Raw genomic sequence first — 25397 nt, forward strand, 5'->3', positions numbered from 1 at the left:
AGGGAGGAAAGGAAGGAAAAATAGAAGGAAGGAAAAAAGAAAGAAGGAAGAGGGGAGATAATGAAAGGATGAGAAAGGAAAGGAAAAGGGGGGACATGATCGAAACAATTACATATGTTAAAGGGTTAAATAAGGTCCAGGAGGGAAGTGTTTTTAATAGGAAAGTGAACACAACAAGGGGGCACAACAAGGTTAGTTGGGGGAAAGATTAGAAATAACATGAGAAAATATTATTTTACTGAAAGTAGTAGATACTTGGAACAAACTTCCAGCAGACGTGGTTGGTAAATCCACAGAAACTGAATTGAAACATGTCTGGGATAAACATAGATCCATCCTAAGATAAAATACAAGAAATAGTATAGATGGACCAGGAGGTCTTTTTCTGCAGTCAATCTTCTATGTTTCTATGTTTCTACTATTCACAATCCATATTTTGGATGTCAGGTCAGAAAAAAATGACCTATGTGTATTAACAATCTGCATTTTGGGATTTAATGGGTTGTATGAATGCATCTACTTAGATAACTTATATCCCAAACATCACTTTCCAAATTGTGTTTCTTTTTCCCATTTAAGCTACAAAATTAAAGGGACAAAAAATTCATGTCAAACAGACAAGAACTGAATTCCGATTACTGTATCTGTCTTTCATATTAGGGTTGAAGGGGGAAAAATCCACACTGAAAAAGAATTGTTGGTAACTTACAACTGGGTCATTTTCTTAATTAATGAGGCCTTAATTGTCTGCAGTAACTGGTAGCCAACTTCAAGCCTTTAGGAAACCAATGGATTTGGCTACACATGTGAGAATTAAATCTCTTTTGGATGCAACCGACCAGTTTTAAAGAATGAATAGAAGTTTCCATGGTTTTAATCCGTTTAGAGTTCTCTTTTCTACGGACAAAACTGCTGAGCTTTGAAGGAAATAAGAAATGGGGTCAATTTGTCCAGCTAAAATAATCTCAGCCTTTTTGAGACGAAGATTTAGAGACAAAAGTCGAATAAGGTTGCTATTTTTAGAGCACCAGTCAATATCTCTGTTAGTATAAAATATGTTATTCGCATACTGAGGAGGCTGAACACTTCGCTCCCTGACTCCATTATTACAAAAAGAGACTTTCATGTTTACCAGTCTGATCGTGAAACCCATAAAGGAGGTGGAGTTACCCTCTTTTACAAAAAAAAAGTCACTAAACCTTATAATAATAACAAGAGAGTTGGAAGGGACCTTGGAGGTTTTCTAGTTCAACAGATCTCCCCTCTCCACATCTCTGAAATTTATTTATTTATTTATTAGATTTGAGAGAGAGAAAGAAAGCAAGAGAGAGAGAAAGAGAACAAGAGAGAGAGAAAGAAAGAGAGAGAGAAAGAGAACAAGAGAAAGAAAGCAAGAGAGAGAGAAAGAGAGAAAAAGAAAGCAAGAGAGAGAGAGAAAGAGAGGGAGGTAGGAAGGGAGAGAGAAAGAGCAAAAAAGAGAGGGAGGAAGGAAGAGAAAGAAAGAGGGATGGAGAGAGAGAAAGAGGAAGGAAGGGAGAGAAAGAGGGAGAGAGAAATAGAGCGAAAGGGAGGAAGAGAGAGAATTTTTTTGTCCAAACATTTTTTAGCCCTCCCCGCCCCGCTCAATGTGCCCCAGGGTTTCGTAAATGTAAAAAAATGTGCCGTGGCTCAAAAAAGGTTGAAAATCACTGACTTAGACTGTCTACAGTCGACCTCTCCCCATTTCTAAGAGGCCTGTAAGGGGCGTGCATAAGCGCACCATCGTGCTTAAGTGAATCTGGCTTCCCCATTAATTGTCAGGAGGCCACAAAAGGGAATCGACAGCAACCGTCATAAATAAAGATGATCCTTGACTTATGACTTCAATTGAGCCCTGTTAACCCTTTTTGGGACCTTTCTCGCCATCGTTGTTATGTGAATCACCACAGGGTTTAAGTTGGTAACGTGGTTGTTAAGCGAATCTGGCTCCCTCATTGACTTGTCGGAAGGTCGCAAAAGGGGATCATGTGACCCCAGGTCACAGTAACTGTCATAAATATGAATCAGTTGCCAAGGGACTGAATTTTGACCATAGCAACGCTAAAACGGACATAAGTGTGAAAAACGGTCATAATTCCACTTTTTCCAGTGCCTTTGTAGCTTTGAATGGTCACTAAATAATAATAATAATAATAATAATGATAATAATGATAATAATGATAATAATAATAATAATTTATTGGATTTGTATGCCGCCCCTCTCCGTAGACTCGGGGCGGCTAACAACAATGATAAAAACAGCATGTGACAATCCAATAATAAAACAGCTAAAAACCCTTATTTATAAAAACCAAACATACACACAAACATACCATGCATAACTTGTAATGGCCTAGGGAGAAGGAATATCTCAACTCCCCCATGCCTGGCGGTATAAATGAGTCTTGAGTAGTTTACGAAAGACAGGGAGGGTGGGGGCAATTCTAATCTCCAGGGGGAGTTGGTTCCAGAGGGCCGGGGCCGCCACAAAGAAGGCTCTTCCCATGGGGCCCACCGAACGACATTGTTTAGTCGACGGGACCCGGAGAAGGCCAACTCTGTGGGACCTTATCGGTCGCTGGGATTCGTGCGGTAGCAGGCGGTTCCGGAGGTAATCTGGTCCAATGCCATGTAGGGCTTTAAAGGTCATGACCAACACTTTGAATTGTGACCGGAAACTGATCGGCAGCCAATGCAGGCCATGGAGTGTTGAAGAAACTTGGGCGAAACTGTTATAAGTTGGAGACTACCTGTACTTGTAAAATTTGTCCACAACAATATAGTGACTTTCAAACGGTCAAGCTCAACTGGAGGGATTTTTTAAAAAAATTATAGAATAGATTGCTAGGGGACAATCCTTACTTAGCTCAGCTTTTTCATTTTATGCCTTCAATGCCACGCACAATGTGCTAATGAGCTGCAAGAAAGGAGAAAACAACTCTTCTACTGCTACTAAAAAATATGCAAGTTATTTGCGTGATCTCCAGGCCATCGGGCAAAACAAAGGAAGAATTGTTCCACTTCTCCTTTCTGCTGATTTGTGAGTTTCTCTTGTCCTCTGTGCTAAAGGGCATAGAAAGCAGCAGAGTTACACACACACACACACACACACACACACACACACACACACACACACAAAAACACACGCATGGACAGAAACACAAACCTTTTTCATTGGTGACACATTTTCATTATTAGTCCTGGCAACATATTTCTCTAGACCTCTGGACCCAATCAGCTCTCTTGTGATTGTGCAGAGTCAAATAGCAAAGTGAGAGAAAGTGGTTTTTTTGCTCATGTTTATTACCATAGAGTTGGAGGGGAGAGAGAGAGGGAGGGAGGGAGGATAGGAAGAGATACAGACAAATAGATATGGATGGATATGTAAGGAATACAATGGATGGATGGATGGATGGATGGATGGATGGATGGATGGATAGATGACAGATATATAAATAGATGATAGATATAAATGATAGATAGATAGATAGATAGATAGATAGATAGATAGATAGATAACATAGAAACATAGATGATTGATGGCAGAAAAAGACCTCCTGGTCCATCTAGTCTGCCCTTATACTATTTCCTGTATTTTATCTTAGGATGGATGGACGTTTATCCCAGGCATGTTTAAATTCAGTTACTGTGGATTTATCAACCACGTCTGTTGGAAGTTTGTTCCAAGCATCTACTACTCTTTCAGTAACATAATATTTTCTCATGTTGCTTCTGATCTTTCCCTCAACTAACCTCAGATTGTGCCCCCTTGTTCTTGTGTTCACTTTCCTATTAAAAACACTTCCCTCCTGGACCTTATTTAACCCTTTAACATATTTCAATGTTTCGATCATGTCCCCCCTTTCCCTTCTGTCCTCCAGACTCTACAGATTGAGTTCATTAAGTCTTTCCTGATATGTTTTATGCTTAAGACCTTCCACCATTTTTGTAGCCCGTCTTTGGACCCGTTCAATTTTGTCAATATCTTTTCGTAGGTGAGGTCTCCAGAACTGAACACAGTATTCCAAATGTGGTCTCACCAGCACTCTATATAGCGGGATCATAATCTCCCTCTTCCTGCTTGTTACAACTCTAGCTATGCAGCCAAACATTCTACTCGCTTTCCCTACCGCCTGACCTCACTCTTCATCCATTTTGAGACTGTCAGAAATCACGACCCCTAAATCCTTCTCTTCTGAAGTTTTTGCTAACACAGAACTGTCCTTGACTTAGGACTGTAATTGAGCCTAACATTTCTATTGGTAAGTGAAACAGTTGTTAAGTGAGTTTTGCCCCATTTTACAACCTTTCTTGCCACCGTTGTTAAGTGAATTTAAATGAATTTAAGTTAAGTGAACCCTTTGCTATTTGCTCACGTGCGCAACGCTTCTGCACATGCAATCAATCAGGATCATTCAATCAAATGTGATTCACTTAACAACTTCCTTGTTTAGCCATGGAAATTCTGGTTGTAAGTCGAGGACTGCTTCTATGGTTTTTTTTTTTAAACCCCTGATAAATCTCCCTGATATTATTTGCACCGGTAAATTTGAAAATAAAATTATTTGTACCAGTAAATTTGAAAATAAAACAGGGTGGAGTTTAAAGGAGGCAAAAAAATGAACGCACCTCCCCTTGCTCCTCTCTAAGTTTGCTTCAAGACGTAACTTTCCAAATATAGCCAGAGGGAGTGGCGTCAAAACTCTAAACTGAACAGACTTGTTGGAAAAGAGGCTTAGTTTTTAACTTCCCCGGCCCATCCAGGCAGATCAAAGTCCTCTAGCCGTTCAAACTTTGGTTTTCTCGGAATAATTTTCTGCCCTCTCTTCCGAGTTTGGTGGCAGCCGACCAGCTGAATGAATCCTGGCCAAATTCTCCAAGACTCTCCCATCCGAAAAGTTGCCATCTTTGGCGGCACTCACGGCAACGAGCTGTCGGGGGTGGTTTTGGTTAAATCCTGGCAAGAAAATGGAGCAGAGATCGAAAGGCCCGGGTTGCAGGTACGGCCTTTCCTGGCTAACCCACGAGCTGTGGAAAAATGCTGCCGTTATATAGACTGTGACCTGAACCGGACGTTTGATTCCGAAAGTCTCGGGTAAGCTTAAACCACGATGGGTTGTGTGAATGCACGCGTGCATGACGCTAGAACATTGGACTGAGTTTGCATAGATTGGAGTATCTTTATTTATTTGTTTGTTTGTTTGTTTATTTAACTATTTATTTATTTATTTACTTACTTACTTACTTACTTACTTACTTACTTATTTATTTATTATATTTGTATGCCGCCCCTCTCTGTAGGGAAGATATCTCAGTTCCCCCATACCTGATGACAAAGGTAGGTTTTGAGGAGTTTACGAAAGGCAAGGAGGGTGGGGACAAATCTCTGGGGGTAGCTGTTTCCAGAGAGTCGGGGCCGCCACAGAGAAGGCTCTTCCCCTGGGGCCCGCCAAACGACATTGTTTAGTTGATGGAACCCAGAGAAGGCCCACTCTGTGGGACCTAACTGGTCACTGGGATTCGTGCGGCAGAAGGCGGTCCCGGAGATACTCTGGTCTGATGCCATGAAGGGCTTTATAGGTCATAACCAACACTTTGAATTGTGACCGGAAATTGATCGGCAACCAATGCAGACTGCGGAGTGTTGGTGTAACATGGGCATATTTAGGAAAGCCCATGATTGCTCTCGCAGCTGCATTCTGCACGATCTGAAGTTTCCAAACACTTTTCAAAGGTAGCCCCATGTAGAGAGCATTACAGTAGTCGAGCCTCGAGGTGATGAGAGCATGAGTGACTGTGATTCAAGTATGATTTGTGGAATGGATGTTATTTGTATATTTACAAAGCTGCATTGGTTGCCAATTGGTCTCTGGGCACAATTCAAAGTGCTGGTAATGATCTATAAAGCCCTACATGGCTTAGGACCAGACTAACTTTGGGACCGTCTTCTGCCTCACACATCCACAGAGTCGGCCTTCTCCAGGTCCTTTCGGCCAAACAATGTCATCTGGCGGGCCTAGGGGAAGAGCCTTCTCTGTGGTGGCTCCGGCCCTCTCGAACGAACTCCCTCCGGAGATATGTACTGCCCCGTCTCTCCTGATCTTTCATAAAGCTCTGAAGACCCACCTCTGCCGGCGGGCACGAAGGCCATGAGCCACGAAATTGTCCCCTGCTGATATGAATGATTGAGTTGGATGAATGTGGATGGTTTTTACTAATTTTGCATATGTTTTAAACATAGAAACATAGAAGACTGACGGCAGAAAAAGACCTCATGGTCCATCTAGTCTGCCCTTATACTATTTCCTGTATTTTATCTTAGGATGGATATATGTTTATCCCAGGCATGTTTAAATTCAGTTACTGTGGATTTACCAACTATGTCTGCTGGAAGTTTGTTCCAAGGATCTACTACTCTTTCAGTCAAATAATATTTTCTCCTGTTTTGATCATTCCCCCAACTAACTTCAGATTGTGTCCCCTTGTTCTTGTGTTCACTTTCCTATTAAAAAGACTTCCCTCCTGGACCTTATTTAACCCTTTAACATATTTAAATGTTTCGATCATGTCCCCCCTTTTCCTTCTGTCCTCCAGACTCTACAGATTGAGTTCATTAAGTCTTTCCTGATATGTTTTATGCTTAAGACCTTCCACCATTCTTGTAGCCCCAAAAATGGGGATACAATCCTGGCTGGGTCGAAGCAACACGGGCTGTGCCAGCTCCTTACATTTTCCAGAACAGCCTCGCGTACCAGCTCCAACCCCATCCATTCCTGAAGTTTGCAGATTTATTTATTTGTTATTATTATTTCGATTTCTAGGGCGCTCTTCTCCGGAGATTCAGGGCGCTTACAATATAAAGATAAATACATAAAACAGTAGAAGTCAAAGATTAAAACTAAGCCAATTTAAAACAAATCCATTAAACATCCTAAAATCTAATTGAACAAACAATTTGACGAATTACAACAGTGATTGGACTTAATCCCTGGATAGTTCAGTGGATTTGCAGCTGGCTGAAGCATAGACATCGTTTTATGCTTAAGACCTTCCACCATTCTTGTAGCCCGTCTTTGGACCTGTTCAATTTTGTCAATATCTTTTTGTAGGTGAGGTCTCCAGAACTGAACACAGTATTCCAAATGGGGTCTCACCAGCGCTCTACATAGCAGGATCACAATCTCCCTCTTCCTACTTGTTATACCTCTAGCTATGCAGCCAAGCATCCTACTTGCTTTTCCTACCGCCTGACCACACTGTTCACCCATTTGAGACTGTCAGAAATCACCACCCCTAAATCCTTTTCTTTTGAAGCATTTGCTAACACAGAACTGCCAATGCAATACTCAGATTGAGGATTCCTTTTCCCCAAGTGCATTACAGTATTTTACATTTGGAAACATTAAACTGCAGTTTCCATATCTCAAGACCTAAAATGGTCACCTAACATAAAAAATGTCATTAAAAAAACCACAACAAGGAATGTTCTTTCTGCGGCAACTCAGGAAGATCAAAATGCCCAAGAAGCTGCTGATACAGTTCTAGAGAGGGATCATTGAGTTTGCCATCTGCACCTCTATAACTGTTTCATTTGGTTCTGCAACCCAACAAGACCGACACAGACTTCAGAGGAGAATCAGAACTGCAGAAGAAACAATGGCTGCCAACCTGCCTTCCATTGAGGACCTGTATACTGCACGAGTCAAAAAGAGGGCGGGGAAAATATTTACTGACCCCTCGCATCCTGGACATAAACTGTTTCAATTCGTACCCTCAAATTTTAGGTCCCACTCATCATCTTCAGGCTGGTGTTTCTGTCCTTGTTCTCAGGCGAACACTGCGAGATAGAAAAACATCCCCAAAATATGAACAAGCGGGATGATACCTCTCACTTACCAGACATCTGGAAACCAGCCCTCAAACATATCCCAGCCACAGAAACCAGACTCAGGACACACATTGTAAAGCAATCAAGTAGCCTGCAAGTTCCAACTACTCAGGACATCACGCCTAATCTACAACCATTAACTAGTCAGCATCACCATCATCAGGCTGAAGTTCCAAGCTTCGTGTTGTTGTAAAATGGAATGTTTGCAACTGTCATTTCTTCCTAGTACAGTGATCCCCCGGTTATTGCGTCCCCGACCATTGCGAACAGGGTAATTTGCGATTTTTGAACCCGGAAGTCAAAACACCATCTGCACATGCGTGCCCTTTTTTTCTATGGGCACGCATGCGTAGATGGCGCCGGGCAGATCAGCTGCTGGGCGGCTTCCCTGGGTCTTCCCCCTCTTGCTGGCGGGAGGGCGAAGCCCCCCCCAGCACCCGCTCGCCCGCCCTTCGCCCTTCGCCCGGGAAGTTCGCCAGGAGCCAGCGGAGAACGGCGCGCCTGTTTTAAAACGATCGGAGCCGGCCTGGGGGGGCTTTCCAGCAACCCCCGAGCCCCCAACCCGGGCTCGGGGGTTGCTGGAAAGCCCCCCCAGGCCGGCTGCGACGTTTTAAAATACGCGCGCCGCTTCGCAGCTGTCTCCTGAAGCCGAACGCTAACTTCCGCGTTCGGCTTCAGGAGACAGCTGCGAAGCGGCGCGGGTGTTTTAAAACGTCGCCGCCGACATGGGGGGCTCGCTAGCACCCCCCCAAACCCGGGTTGGGGGTTCGGGGGGGTGCTAGCGAGCCCCCCATGTCGGCGGCGACGTTTTAAAACACCCGCGCGCCTTCCCAACTGAGCCCTCAAGCCAAGCGCAGAAGTTCGCCTTTGGCGCTTGGCTTGAGGGCTCAGTTGGGAAGGCGCGCGGGTGTTTTAAAATGTCGCCGCCGACATGGGGGGCTCGCTAGCACCCCCCCTAACCCGGGTTGGGGGTTCGGGGGGGTGCTAGCGAGCCCCCCATGTCGGCGGCGACGTTTTAAAACAGCCGCGCCGCTTTCCAATGAGTCCCGAAGACAAACGTGGAAGTTTGACGTTTGTCTTCGGGACTCATTGGAAAGCGGCGCGGGTGTTTTAAAACGTCGCCGCCGACATGGGGGGCTCGCTAGCACCCCCCGAACCCCCAACCCGGGTTAGGGGGGGTGCTAGCGAGCCCCCCATGTCGGCGGCGACGTTTTAAAACAGCCGCGCCGCCCCCAATCTTCAGCTCCTCGCTAGCGCTGCGGAAGTAAAAACACCATCTGCACATGCGCAGATGGTGTTTTTACTTCTGCAGCGCTACTTCGCGAAAACCCGCTCGTTGCGGGGGGTCCTGGAACGGAACCCTCGCAACGATCGGGGGATCACTGTATATAGTGTGGGGGTGGAGATTTGGTTTGAATGTAGCAAATAGATTGGGTGATTATGTTTCAGTGATCTGATTGGTTGGTGTAATCATAATTATTAGAAGGATTGACATGGTGATTTTTATGAAGTGTTTTTTGTTTAAGGCTGGTTTTCAAATTTCAAAATTCCAAAATCATAATTATTAGAAGGATTAACATGGTGATTTTTATGAAGTGGTGGTTTTTTTTTTTTTTGTTTAAGGCTGGTTTCCAAATTTCTGGTAGGCGGGACGTGTCATCTCTTTTATTTATGCAAAGGGGGCTCCTCTCAATTTCTATGGCTTCCAGAGCAATTCTTCTATATAAATTCTCTGTTTTGTGAAGTAATTTAGTTTTTTCAAAGTCAATTTCGTGCCCTGTTTTTTTAATGTGCTGGACAAGGGAGGAAGTCTTTTCTTCTTTTTTAACTGCATTCACATGTTCTGCAATGCGTTGCATTGTAATTATGATTACACCAACCAATCAGATCACTAAAACATAATCACCCAATCTATTTGCTACATTCATACCAAATCTCCACCCCCACACTATATACTAGGAAGAAATGACAGTTGCAAACATTCCATTTTACAACAACACGAAGCTTGGAACTTCAGCCTGATGATGGTGAATGTGATTTCACCGAAACGTCGCATAGACATGCAAAATATTACACAGGGCAAAACCCGAACTCAGAACAATCTACATATATATATATATCTATCCTAGTCTCCCTTAATTTTCAAATTCAGCTTAAACATGTGACATATATATATATATATATATATATATATATATATATATATATATATATGTCACATGTTTAAGCTGAATTTGAAAATGAAGGGAGACTAGGATAGATCTATTTCGGCCTTATTTTGGCCTCATCAGCTAGCCATACCCACTGGGACTTGAACCTGCAACCTTTGCCTTGTAAGGCAGAGAATTATCCTCTAGGCTACAGTATCCAATCCCTTCAGCTCTGTACCAGGGAAGGGTTACATTTTGTGTCGAATCACCCTGGTATATTGAAGGAACATCACAGCTCCTTTTTTGCCTCTCGGCCCAACCCAGGGCCATTTCCAAGGCAGTTGATTTTTTTATTGATAGCCGACAATTCTATCTGTATGTGTCACATGTTTAAGCTGAATTTGAAAATTAAGGGAGACTAGGATAGATCTATTTCGGCCTTATTTTGGCCTCATCTGCTAGTCATACCCACTGGGACTTGAACCTGCAACCTTTGCCTTGTAAGGCAGAGAATTATCCTCTAGGCTACAGTATCCAATCCCTTCAGCTCTGTACCAGGGAAGGGTTACATTTTGTGTCGAATCACAATATATGTATATATATATACAGTATATATATATATACACACACACACACATAGTAAAATACATGATGAAGGTTATAGAGGAGATACTCATAGTCAAATATATCTAAGAAAGAATAGAAAAGAAGGTACAGTATAGTAATAGAACATATCAATGAAAGAATAGAAGAAGAGATACAGGAATAGAAGAAAAGTATAGGAGATATAGGAGAGCAATAGGACAGGGGATGGAAGGCACTCTAGTGCACTTGTACTCGCCCCTTACTGACCTCTTAGGAATCTGGATAGGTCAACCATAGATAATCTAAGGGTAAAGTGTTGGGGGTTTAGGGATGATTGTTGATATAGAGCACTACACACCAAGACAACTAGACACAAGAACATTTCCCCCCAAACGCCCTCACTCTGCTAAACAAATCATTCCCTCAACACTGTCAAACTACTCACTAAGGCTGTATTATATTAGTTTCCTCATCGTTCCCATCACCCATCTCCTCCCACTTATGACTGATGACTTGTTGCTTGTATCGTTATGATTTTTATTAATATTGATGGTTTCCTGATTGCTTATTTTCTTTCTGGCAACCCCATGCTCCGTTACTGTCTTTGGCCTCATCAATTTTGCCAACACTCACTTAAAAACCTGGTGGGGACTTTGAGACTTTGGCGTTGAATTAAGTCATAAAATCCTTGGCGGGTGACAATGCTGTTTTTACAGCTCGTGAAAATACTTCCCTTGGCTCGCAGCCTTTTTTCCCCTAAATACCAAGAACCAGACAGTTCAATTCCATGCAGATAATGATTATTTGGTCACAGCAGGCAGGCCAAGAGGTATGTTAGACAACATTTTGAAAAAAGAAGAGAAATTTGCAAAAACAATTTGCTAGTGCCCTGGAACCCCTTAAAATAGATCTTGTATTGAAAGCGACCCATTTCACTCATTCTCCCCCAAGTACAGTGGTACCTCTACCTACAAATGCCTCTACTTACGAACATTTCTAGATAAGAATTGGTGTTCAATTTTTTTTTTGCCTCTTCTCAAGAACCATTTTCCACTTACAAATCCAAGCCTCCGAAACTGTAACCGGAAAAGGCAGGGAGAAGCCTCCGTGGGGCCTCTTCAGGAATATTCTGGGAGGGAACAGGGCTAGAAAAGGCAGGGAGAAGCCTCTGTGGGGCCTCTCTAGGAATCTCCTGTGAGGAAACAGGGCCAGAAAAAGTGGGGAGAAGCCTCCATGGGGCTTTTCTAGGAATCTCCTGGAAGGAAACAGGGCCAAAAAAAGCAGGGAGAAGCCTCCGTGGGGCCTCTCTAGTCCTCTCCTGAGAGGAAACGGGGCTGGAAAAGGCGGGAGAAGCCTCTGTGGGGCCTCTCTAGGAATCTCCTGGGAGGAAACAGGGCCGGAAAAGGCAGGGAGAAACCTCCGTGGGGCCTCTCTAGTAATATCCTGGGAGGAAACAGGGCCTCCACCCTCCCTGTGGTTTCCCCAATCGCACACATTATTTGCTTTTACATTGATTCCTATGGGGAAAATTGCTTCTACTTAGAAACTTTTCTACTTAAGAACCTGGTCACGGAACAAATTAAGTTCTTAAGTAGAGCTACCACTGTATGGTTTTATAATACATGTGAGTTTAGTGGTGTTTTTAATTGGTTTTTTACTTATATTGTATTTATGCCTGTTGTTAGCCGCTCAGAGTCCGTTTGGAGTGAGCGGCATATAAATGCCATAAACAAACAAACAAACCTCAATGACCCTCAAACACGATGCAAATGACCAGCTGTCTGCAAGGAATAACAATCCTTCCATTCAAACAAAGAAAGCCAAAGGGGGTATCTAGATTCACTTAATGACCATATGATTTGGTTAAGAACTGCAGCGAGGTTGCAATATCAGACGTCATTCATTTAACAACTGCCTCATTTGGAAACGGAAATTCTGGACTAGTGGACGTCCGTGGTCCCCTTCCATCTGTCCTTCTGTGAAACTCACTTTAGGAATGAGAAAGGCGCTGGCAGAAGCTACTTTCCCAATAAAAATAGTTCTGGCATAGTTTGGAAGAGGAGCTGGTGGGATTTCTTTCCTCCACCCCCTCCCCTAACAGCTGCTCAGTGGAATTTCTTGCTGATCGTACATAAGGACGGTTTTTCTTAGGTCCTTCCACCACCGGAAGAGATGTAACTCAAGAAATGTTGAAATCGATTTGTTTTGCCAAATACCTTCCCTCGGTTTCATTGCTCAGCCCTTCCCTCTCCCATTTCAGCTTCCAGCAGCTGCTTTTCATTTCAAAATGCACATCAAGAGGAGAGAGAGAGAGAGAGAGAGAGAGAGATTCTTTATGTCTGTGAATTATAACAGGAGAAAACAATTTATGATGTAACAGCAGAACAGAAGGAAAGGGGAAAGGGAAGGAGAGGAGAGGAAGGGAAAGTTAAGGAAAAGAGAAAGGAAAAGAAGGGAAATGAGAAAGGAAAGGGGGAAGGAGGAAAGGAAAGAAGGAAAGGAAAAGAGGAAAAGAAAGGGGGAACAAGAAAAAAAGAGAAAGGAAAGGAAAAGAGAAAGGAAAGGAAAGAAGGAAATGGAAAGGAAAGGGGGAAGGAGGAAAGGAAAGGGAAAGAGAAAGGAAAGGAAAGAAGGAAATGGAAAGGAAAGGGGGAAGGAGGAAAGGAAAGGAAAGGAAAAGAGAAAGGAAAAGAGAAAGGAAAGGAAAGAAGGAAAGAGAAAGGAAAAGTAAAAGAAAGGAAAGGGAACAAGAAAAAAAGAGAAAGGAAAGGAAAGAAGGAAAGGGAAAGGAAAAGAGAAAGGAAAGGGGGAACAAGAAAAGAAAAAGAAAGGGAAGGAAAAGAGAAAGGAAAGGAAAGAAGGAAAGGAAAAGAGGAAGGAAAGGAAAAGAGGAAAGAAAGGAAAAGAGACAGGAAAAGGAAGTAAAAGAGAAAGGAAAGAGGGAATGAGAAAAGGGAAAGGAAAAGAGAAAGGAAAGGAACGAAGGAAAGGAAAAGAGGAAAGAAAGGAAAAGAGACAGGAAAGGGAAGTAAAAGAAAGGAAAGGAAAAGAGAAAGAAAAGGAAAGAAGGAAAGGGAGAAGAAAAGAGAAAGGAAAAGAGAAAGAAAAGGAAAGAAGGAAAGGAAAAGAGGAAAGGGAAGTAAAAGAGAAAGGAAGGGAAAGGAAAAGAAAAGAGAAAGGAAAGGAAAAGAGAAAGGAAAGCAAAGAAGGAAAGGAAAAGAGGAAAGAAAGGAAAAGAGACAGGAAAGGGAAGTAAAAGAGAAAGGAAAAGAGAAAGGAAAGAGGGAACGAGAAAAGGGAAAGAAAAAGAGAAAGGAAAGGAAAGAAGGAAAGGAAAAGAGGAAAGAAAGGAAAAGAGACAGGAAAGGGAAGTAAAAGAAAGGAAAGGAAAAGAGAAAGAAAAGGGAAGAAGGAAAGGGAGAGGAAAAGAGAAAGGAAAAGAGAAAGAAAAGGAAAGAAGGAAAGGAAAAGAGGAAAGAAAGGAAAAGAGACAGGAAAGGGAAGTAAAAGAGAAAGGAAGGGAAAAGAAAAGAGAAAGGAAAGGAAAAGAGAAAGGAAAGCAAAGAAGGAAAGGAAAAGAGGAAAGAAAGTAAAAGAGAAAGGAAGGGAAAAGAAAAGAGAAAGGAAAAAATAGAAAGGAAAGGAAAAGAGGAAGGAAAGGAAAAGAGACAGGAAAGGGAAAGGAAGAGAAGGGGAAGGGAAGGTGTTCTCTCCTCACTACACAATAGTCTGTGTTCAGCTCAACATGAAGTTCAACCCACCCGTCCTCCAACCAAAGAGACCATGTGCATAGGTCTGAATGCTTAAGAACAGGACATGCTGAAACTGGGGACAATAGGAATACACACAAAGAGAACCAAATACATGATAGGCAGTAGTGGGTCACTGCTGAACATCACCATTAATAAATACAAGTAATTTAAATCTCAGCAGCAATGCTCTGTGTATGGGATGTGGGCTAAGTAATTTTTCTCTGGGTTTTTCTGACCACAGCAAAGACCTCACGGACAACGTCCCCTACGAAGTCAGAAGGGCCCAAGAAATCAACGGCCTCTTTGGTCCGAAGGGCCAGCCTGGGGCTTACGACCTCATCTTCGACCTTCACAATACGACCGCTAACATGGGCGGGACCCTCATCCTGGAAAGTTCCAGCGATTGCTTTGCCATCCAGATGTGCCATTATATACAGGTATTTTTTTAAAAAAAAAATGGAGAAATTGTACGCTGACAACGGAGCCCAACATTTAGGTTTTGTCATATGATTTACATTCAGACACTTGGCAACTGACTCATACTTATTATTATTACTATTATTATTTATTAGATTTGTAGACCGCCCCTCTCCATAGACTCGGGGCGGCCCACAACAATAATAACACAATATATAACAAATCTAATAATTAAAAGTCACTAAAAACCCCTTATTAAAAAGAAAACATACACACAAACATACCATGCATAAACTGTATAGGCCTGGGGGAGATGTCTCAGTTCCCCCATGCCTGGCGGCAGAGGTGGGTTTTAAGAAGTTTACGAAAGACAAGGAGGGTGGGGGCAATCCTAATCTCCGGGGGGAGCTGGTTCCAGAGGGTCGGGGCCACCACAGAGAAGGCTCTTCCCCTGGGTCCAGCCAGACAACATTTGTCTATTCAGCCTTGAAAGACAGCATTTAAGGGGCAACTTGATTGAAGTGTATAAAATCCTGCATGGGATAGAAAAGGTGGATAGAGAAAAATTATTTTCTCTATCACACAATACTAGGACGAGGGGGCCCTCCCTAAAGCTCATAGGTAAGAAAGCGAGGACAAATCAAGGGAAATGTTTTTTCACCCAAACGGTCGTTGGTTGATGGGATTCCCTTCCAGAAGAGGTTGTGACAGCTGTCAGCCTGGATAACTTCAAGGCAAGATCAGACAGATCCATGGATGCCAAGTGTATCGGTGGCAGACTAGATGGACCATGAGGTCTTTTTCTGCCGTCAGTCTTCTATGTTTCTATGTTATTGAAACGGAAGTCCATGTGCCACCTTTATGTTGGTTGAGGCAAGCAGGGTTCCACTGGGTCCCATTTGTTGGGGGTCAAGGGAAAGGGAGGGTCTTGCCTTCTCTTTCTGCTCAAGATCCCCATGGACAATTGGTGGGCCACTGTGGGACACAGAATGCTGCACTTGATGGGCTTTGGCCCGATTCAGCAGGGCTCTTCTTGTGTTCTTATGTTCTTCTGTACACTTGCCGTAACTGTGGAAAAATGACCAACAATCTCTTTTTTTTCAGTGCAATGATAACTCCGAATGTTCATTAACCAAGGTGTTGGTTATCACCTTTAAAGGCCTACATGGCTTAGGACCAGATTATGGACGGGACTGCATTCTGCCAATACCTCCCAGCGGCCTGTCAGGGCCCACAGGGCTGGTCTTCTCACGGTTCCTTCCGCCAGACAATGTCGACTGGTGAGACCATGTGGGAGGGCCTTCTCTGTGGTGGCTCCGGCTCTATGGAATCAACTCCGGGCTTCCGGTTTGGCGGTGATCGCGGCGGGACATCCTTGGCAGGGCTCTGCCAGGCGATCCCTTCTACCCCCTCCGAAGGTCGCATTTGCGATCGGATCGGGCTCGGATGGCCCGATCCCAGAACAGGGGGCTCCCCTCTGCCCGAGGAGCCATCGCTGAGACTCCAGAGGCAGCGGTTCGCCCCGCAGCTTCGAAGACGGGAGAACCGATCCTCTTTGCCTGAGAGGACCGGCCAGCGCTTTCTCCCCTCACCCAGCGGGAAGCTGAGAAAAAGTTCTAAATTGAAAGTTCTACATTTAACTAACTGAAAAAGAATACATCCGATAAAGGACTCAAGGTAAAAAATTTCCTCTTTGTTTCAAGACTAAAATCTGAAGATTTGATCGTTCGGAAGCCTCAAGGGAAAGCTTTCTTTAACGAGGCGAAAGTGAAAGTTTTTTTTTTTCTGAGTCTCATCCGCAAATAACAGCCGAGACTAAATTTTCTCATTTTCATTGTTTCCATCTTGTATTTGAATTTTGGAATCTATAAAACATTTTTTTTACCCTATGCTTTAATAAAAGAACTTGAACTGGAAATGACTATTTAGAAGATTTCAATGCTTAAAAGAAATTAGTAAAGATGACTAAAATTTCTTTTTTATAGTCTGTCAAAACATTGTGTTCCGGGCTGACATCTTAACAGCGGAGGAATATAACTTTGTTGCCTTATTTTTTTTTCTCATCCTGTTGTCTTTGCAACATAATAACATTATATAACAACTTGAAAATAAATGGGAAATAGAAGGAACTGATACCTTTCCTTTGGAATATTTACCTTTGGATTAACCTATTTGGATTACTTGCTGATTGCCTTTGAATTACTTTGGATTACTCGCTGATTGCCTTTTTTCCTTGGGATTATTTTTTCTTTTGAGAACCTCTTCACATCTGCCTGGTCATATGAACTTCTGACTTCTAACCTGACTCCATCTTGGGATCTATTTTTTTTGCCTTTGTCTTGAATTTGGAAAAGAACATAGACTCCATTTTAACTACAAGAAAATTATTAATTTGACTTTTTTTTCTTTTCTTGAGACCTGCAATTGGGATTAAGTACAATTGTATTTTCTGACATTTGGATTCACATTCTTTATTCATCTAATATAATTTCCTGATTTATAAGAAGAACATAACTATATATACTGTGTTTTCTTTTTGATTAATTAACTCTTTTTTTGTTCTCCTTCTGATTTTCCTTCTTTTTATTCCTATTTCTAAAAGAAGTTTGAATTGAAGACTATGCATTGTTAGCAAACCTTGGTTTCCTGCTCTATTCTAATTATTTGAATTGAAATATTCCCCATTTCTTTTCTCTCTCTCCCTTTCTCTCCCTCTTCTTGCTGCCTTATTAAGTCTTTTTTCTCTTCCTTTTTTTCTCTGTACTTCCTTAAAATCTCCCTTTTTAAAATAGTTATTATTCTTTCTTTGCTGTCATTTATTTTGTCTTTTTATTAGACCATTTATTTTTAACTTTTACTGGTTTTCTATTCCTAAAAGTTTTACATTTGTTTTCTGAGTTATTGTATCTTTAAATTTTTAAAATAATTAATAATAATATATATTGGATTTTGAATTTTGAATTTTCTTGACAATTGAATAGTTATAATTTAAGCGTAACCGCTAATAAAACAGATTGAATAGATTTGGAATTTATAGAAATTTTCTCCTTTTCACTATATATAAATTTAGATTGATTTAAATTAATTCAAATTTCAAACAGCGGATTCAAAATTGATAATGTCAACTTCTTCAACCGTTGTTAAAACAGTCAAAAAACAACCTACTGCAACAATCTCTTCTCCACAAGTGTCGCCGCGTCCCTCCCCGACGCATCAGGCGTCAGCTATGTCTTCCAAGGATAAAGAAAAAGACAAAACAATGCAGTCCAACTTTGCAACACTACAAGAAACTTTAAACAATATGCAGGACTTTATGTTTAAATCTCAAGAAAATGCTACTCAACAAAGAGAGGCTATAAAAGAGGATGCAACACAACAAAGAGAAGCTATAAAGGCAGACTTGACAGAATTCAAAAAGGAGATGGCCCAATTGAAAGTTGATATGGCCGAGGTGAAAGACCAGATAAAGGTGATTCAACAAACACTACAAGAAAGCGACGATCGCGTGAAAAAAGTTGAAGAGAAATCCGACAAAAATGCAAAAAGAATAGACTATCTTGAAGGGAGAGCTGATGCAAGACATAGAAGACATGATGAATCAATCATTCAGCTGGAGATGCAACGTGCTTCGTATGGACTACGATTTCAGAACATGAAAGAGGAAAAAGATGAAGATTTAAAAATGACTATGGCGGAAACTATTGGAGGAATACTCCAGGAGGATCCTGCTGCGCTAGTGAAAGAAATCGATGAAGTTTTCAGAACTTCGAATAGTTACATCCGTTGCCACAATCTCCCAAGAGAGATTCACATCAAATTTACCAGGAAAACTTTGCGAGATGACATACTCCACTGGGCAAGAAACTCCAAACTTCAACATCAAGGAGTGGAAATAAAAATATTAAAACAAGTACCAAGAAGCGTCAGAGAGAGCAGAAGAGATTACCATTTTCTTACCAGAATTTTGATCAAAGAAAATATAACCTACCGTTGGTTAATTCCACAAGGCCTTTCTCTGACATGGCGCTCTACAAGATACAAGCTGGAAAACGTAGAACAAGCTAGGTACTTCTTTGAAAATAGTGGCATTAGCCACATGGACTTTTCAGATAATCAACAAGAGGCTCAACAACAATCAGCACAACAGCAACCAGTGGAGAAACTAGCAATCCAACAAGAAGAACTTTTGGGGGCCACTGCCCTGGCAATAGAGCAGGACCAAGGTGCTAGAAGAGTTCAACCCCAGCGAGAAACCAAAAAACCTACTAAATGACAACAACTAAAGACCTAAAGATCTTTTCGGTAAATGTCAATGGACTAAATGAACCAAGGAAAAGGAAACAAATCTTTTCCAAAATCAGAAGTCAAAATGCTCAAATTGCAATATTACAAGAAGTACATATTAAAAAAGATAACCAAAAATTATTGTTGAATCCTAAAATTGGAAAAATGTATGCTGCATTAGCAGATCAAAAAAAAAGAGGTGTGGTGATGTATGTAGAGAATTCTATAAATTCCAAACAAATATACAAAGATAATGATGGTAGAATACTGATTGTACAAGTTGATATTGAACCTAGACCTATAGTGGTTGTCTCTATTTATGCTCCCAATGAAGACCAAATGTCATTTTATAAAAATTTACACCAAATAATAATAGAGTTAGCTATTGAGAATGTATTAATAATAGGTGATTTTAATGCTATTGTGAATAGGCAACTAGATCATTCAGGGGGGGGGGAGCAATAGCAAAAGGAAAAAAACAAAAAGAAATTTACTACCTAGTACTTTCCAAAAAATGAAAACAGAATTATTGTTAAATGATATATGGAGGGAAAGACACCCCCATAAAAGACAATTTACGTTTTATTCTAATCCCCACAAAATTTGGACAAGAATAGACATGGTATGGACATCAAAAATGGCCGCAGAACAAATAAGGGAAGTAGAGATAGATGTTAATACATGGGCCGACCACAACCCAATAGTGGTTTATATAAGAACGAATAATAAGCAGAATACTTGGTGGATGAATAGAAATATATTAAAAGATAAGAAATATAAGGATTGGATTGAAAAGGAATTAAAAATATTTCTTGAAATTAATAAAACCCCAGACACCACTCCACAGAATTTATGGGATACACTCAAAGCTTATATAAGAGGGTTAACAATATCCTATATAGCAAAATACAATAAGGAAAATAAACTAAAGTATGTACAATTAATAAATGAATTAAAACAACTGGAATTTGCATCGCAGCAACACACCAAGAATAGAGATTTTAAAACAGAAATAAATGTAACTAAACATAAAATTAGAATTATAGAACAAAATCAAATAACTGAAAAAATTAAAAGAGCAAAACAGCATTATTTTGAACATGCAAATAAACCGGGAAGATGGTTAGCATATAAACTTAGAAAGCAGAGTCAATCCAAATTGATAAAAAAATTAGAAGATAAGGATGGTACAATAAAATACGATACAGAAGGAAAGGCGGATATCGTCTATAATTTTTATAAAGATCTCTATGCCAAAGACAATGTTAGCGAAGATGAAGTTTTTAATTACTTACAGGCTTCAAAACTACCACAAATAACAGAAGACCAACAGACTATGTTGGATGGACCAATAACCATGGAAGAACTCCTAACTACAATTAAAAAACAGAAGAACAATAAGGCCACTGGCCCGGATGCTATACCGGCAGAATGGTATAAGATAGAAAACGAAATAGTAAGAAACCATATGTTAGAAACTTTTAATTTATGTAGACTTGAGGGTAAAATTCCGAAATCTTGGTCAGAATCGTTGACAACTTTAATACACAAACCCGGTACTGACCCAGTAAAATTCAAAAATTATAGACCCATATCGTTATTAAATGTAGATTATAAAATATTTATTGCCATTTATGCAGATAGACTTAAAAGAATTATAAATGGAATAATACATCAAGACCAAAATGGATTCCTACCAGGACGACAAATTAAAAACAACCTGAGAACGGTAATAAACACATTAGAATATTATGAACAACATTCAGATAAGACAGCATCTTTAATGTTTTTAGATGCTCAAAAGGCCTTTGACAACGTTAACTGGACATTTATAAAAATGCAATTAAACAAAATGAGGTTTGGCCCAAAATTTGTTAATTTAATAGATACTATATATTCAAAACAAACGACTAAGATAATATTAAATAATAACCAACTACAAACACTTGATATAAATAAGGGAGTTCGTCAGGGATGTCCTATATCACCATTGCTATTTATTATGACACTTGAAACTTTATTAATTAAAATAAGAGCGGATTCTGATATAAAAGGTTTAACAATAGGAGACGAAACTTACAAACTTCAAGCTTTTGCAGATGACTTAACGTTTATAATTGAAGAACCGATAACAACAGTACCTTCTTTATTACAAACTATCGAACAATTTGGAAATGTAGCAGGTTTAAAGATAAATAAAAGTAAAACTTCTTTCTTAACTAAAAATATGAATAAAATACAAGAAACTAAATTAGAAAATATTTCTGGAATAAAAACTGTAAAGAAAGTAAAATACTTAGGAATAAATTTAACAGCGAAAACAATAACATTAAAAAATGATAATTACATAAAATTATTAGCAGAAATTAAAAAAGATTTAGAAACCTGGAATAACCTGAAAATATCATTTTTAGGAAGAATTGCTACAATTAAGATGAATATTTTGCCTAAGGGTTTATTTCTCTTCCAGGTAATCCCAATAAATCCAGGAGGAAATTTTTTTAGAACCATGACAAATTTAGTTAAAAAATTTATATGGCAAGGGAAAAAAGCAAGGATAAAAATAAACTGTTTAGAAGACATTAAAGAAAGAGGAGGATTTGGTCTTCCAAATTGGAAATTATATTACCAGGCTGCCGCCTTAACATGGATTAAAGATTGGATAACTTTAGAGAATAAAAGAATATTAAATCTAGAAGGACATGATCTCATGTTGGGTTGGCATGCATTTATATGGTACGATAAGGAAAAAAACCACTCATACTTTAAAAGACACACATTAAGGAAGTACTTATTAGAGGTTTGGAAAGATATAAAGAAAAATCATTTCTTAAATGTTCCAGAATGGATAGCCCCCCTAGAAGCAATAACACATCCAAAGTCCATAAAAGACACGAAAATATTTTATAGATATAAAGAACTATTAAACGACCAGATGAAGTTAAAACCTAGGAATAAACTACAAGAAGAAGGAATAATAATAGACTGGTGGCACTATGCCCAGATTCGATCCAGATACCAGAAGGATAAAACTCTTTACATTTTTAATAAAAGTAAGAACTTGCTAAGTAATTTAATTATTACCAACTCACCAAAAATGATAGGGAAAATATATAAATTTCTTATCGCTCACAAAAATATAGAGCTGACTTTAAAAGATACTATGATAAGATGGTGCAGAAATATAGGCAAGGAAATAGATATAGACACCTGGGAAAAAGTTTGGATCAATAACTGGAAAATGACCAAGTCAGTTTCATTAAAAGAAAACCAAATTAAAATGTTTTATAGATGGCACCTCCCACCAAACAGGATAGCAAAAATGTTTCCAAAAACATCCCCACTATGTTGGAAATGTAAGAAAGATATAGGAACTTATTACCATCAATGGTGGACATGTGGTAAAGCTAAAACTTATTGGAAGATGATTGAGAAGATATTAAAAGAAATATTAAAGCATGATATAGATAACACCCCGGAATTTTACTTATTAGGAATTACTAATCAGACTTATAAGAAAGAAACTCTTTATTTAATCATACATATATTAACTGCGGCTAGAATAATATATGCGCAAAACTGGAAGGGGGAGGAAATCCCCAAGAAAGAAGAAGTTATAGCCAAAATATTAGATTGCGCCGAAATGGATATGATGACAAGACGATTAAACGATCAAGAAGATACTAAATTTTATGAAACATGGAATAATGTATATAGATGGTTAGATAAGAAAAAATAAGAGATAGATTTGTTTTTACTTAGGTAATAACAATATTACCATTAGTTCAAATGTATTTGTAGAGGATTTTGTTATAATAGTTTACCTATAAGTAACATATTAAGAATTTTGTTTTATTTGTTTAAATGTTTGATTAGATGAATATAGTACCTATAAACGATATATTAAGAATTTTTACTTATACCGTACTAACATTGCATTTAAGATTTGAAAACATATTAAGAATTTTGTTTTATTTGTTTAAATGTTTGATTAGTTGTATATAGTACCTATAAACAATATATTAAGAATTTTTACTTATACCGTACTAACATTGCATTCAAGATTTGAAATTTTTTTATCAGAACTTTTTAACATTTAACAAATGTTTGATTATGTATTCTTTTTTCTATTTGAATGTATACTTTCAAAAGTAGCGGGGAAATACATCCCCATTCTATGTTTAATGTCTGTAAGTCTGTATGTCTATTTTATGAAAAATAATAAAAAAAATTAAAAAAAAAAAAAAGGAATCAACTCCCCCATGCTCAGAAGCAAAAAATCAGAGAAATATCACACGCACGCTCATCCCCTCGCAAGATTTTTCTTTCTGTGCATGCGCAGAAGCCAAAACATGCTGGGGCGCATGTGCGTGCATGGAAGATGCCCGAAGATGCGCATGCAGCTCAGCTTTAGCTACCGGAGTGGCGTTCTTTACCGTTCTGGTAGAAACCCACTACTGTCGTGCACGTATATGCAGGAGGAGCGAGGCAATGTGTGTGGGGTCACGCACGCATGCGCAGGAGCTGGGGTGCATGGGCGCATGGAATTATGGGTGTGAACAGTGCAGTCAGGCGGAAGGAAAAGCAAGTAGGATGCTTGGCTGCATAGCATAGCTAGAGGGAAGCAGGAAGAGGGAGATTATGATCCCGCTATATAGAGCGCTGGTGAGACCATATTTGGAATACTGTGTCCAGTTCTGGAGACCTCACCTACAAAAAGATATTGACAAAATTGAACAGGTCCAAAGACGGGCTACAAGAATGGTGGAAGGTCTTAAGCATAAAACGTATCAGGAAAGACTTAATGAACTCAATCTGTATAGTCTGGAGGACAGAAGGAAAAGGGGGGACATGATCGAAACATTTAAATATATTAAAGGGTTAAATAAGGTTCAGGAGGGAAGTGTTTTTAATAGGAAAGTGAACACAAGAACAAGGGGGCACAATCTGAAGTTAGTTGGGGGAAAGATCAAAAGCAACATGAGAAAATATTATTTTACTGAAAGAGTAGTAGATCCTTGGAACAAACTTCCAGCAGACGTGGTAGATAAATCCACAGTAACTGAATTTAAACATGCCTGGGATATAAACATATATCCATCCTAAGATAAAATACAGAAAATAGTATAAGGGCAGACTAGATGGACCATGAGGTCTTTTTCTGCCATCAGACTTCTATATTTCTATGTGTGGGCATGCCTGTGCGCTCGATAGCATGGGCATGTGTGTTTTCGGCACCCGAGGAAAAAAAAGGTTTGCCATCCCTGCTAGAGGTTCTCCTGTTTGAACAGGGGGTTAGACTAGAAGACCTCCAAAGGGCCCTTGCAATATTTCTAGTCGAGTCTAACTTGTCCGAGGCCTGATTTGTATTCAGACCAAGGGGACCTTGTTGGAAAAACTGCTTAAGGCTGGTGTGTCCTGTGTGTTACAGCAACGAGAGTTTAAGCCTCCGGCAATTAACTTTGCCGTGTGCCCGGAAATTAATGAAGGCTCTTGTAGCGCTAATTCATCAACCGGAGAAAATTATAGCTTGCCACGTTGTCTATTTTAAACGATCGGTTGAATGTTGCAAAAGGGAGAGACAGCCCATTATTTTCAGGGGCATCTGACCAGGGTGTGTGTGTGTGTACGTGTGTGTATTTTTGTAAACATCTTCAAAATACAGTGTTCCCTCGATTTTTGCGGGGAATGCGTTCCAAGACCGCCCACGAAAGTCGAATTTCCGCGAAGTAGAGATGTGGAAGTAAATACACTATTTTTGGCTATGAACAGTATCACAAGCCTTCCCTTAGCACTTTAAGCCCCTAAATTGCAATTTCCCATTCCCTTAGCAACCATTTAGATTATTACTCACCCTATTTATTTATTAAAGTTTATTTAAAAAATTTTTTATTAAAGGCAAACAAAAGTTTGGCAATGACATATGACGTCATCGGGCGGGAAAAACCGTGGTATAGGGAAAAAACCCATGAAGCATTTTTTAATTAATATTTTTCAAAAACGTGGTATAGACTTTTCGCGAAGTTTGAACCCGCGAAAATCGAGGGAACACTGTAGTGGGTGCATCATTGCAAACAGTAGCACATTGCTACTGGTACAGATAAGGACACATGCGCATCAGTAACGAAAGTTGACCGCGCACAGCTTCACTTCTGCGTGCGCCCACATGCATCCCAGCGATATTTTGTTTTTGCGCATGCGCAGAGAGCCAACTCTCACAAGGGGGCGCGTGCTTGTGTGCGATTCGCGGAAGCAAAAAACCCGCCGAAATCTCTCCCGCGCATGTCCCTTCACATGATTTTG

General features: G+C 40.1%; 1 protein-coding gene across 1 annotated transcript in view; it reads left to right on the plus strand.

The window, feature by feature from the left end:
• The first annotated feature begins 4776 nt into the window (after positions 1–4776).
• ASPA (aspartoacylase) overlaps positions 4777–25397 on the plus strand; it is a 29588-nt gene continuing 8967 nt past the window's right edge. The window contains exons 1-2 of the mRNA XM_070735409.1: positions 4777–5113; positions 14635–14830. Of these exons, the coding sequence (XP_070591510.1) occupies positions 4875–5113; positions 14635–14830 (435 nt within the window). The 5' untranslated portion in view covers positions 4777–4874. The remainder of the gene's footprint in view (positions 5114–14634; positions 14831–25397) is intronic.

The sequence above is a fragment of the Erythrolamprus reginae genome, chromosome 1 (assembly GCF_031021105.1).
Source record: "Erythrolamprus reginae isolate rEryReg1 chromosome 1, rEryReg1.hap1, whole genome shotgun sequence".
In the NCBI taxonomy this organism is placed as follows: domain Eukaryota; kingdom Metazoa; phylum Chordata; class Lepidosauria; order Squamata; family Dipsadidae; genus Erythrolamprus; species Erythrolamprus reginae.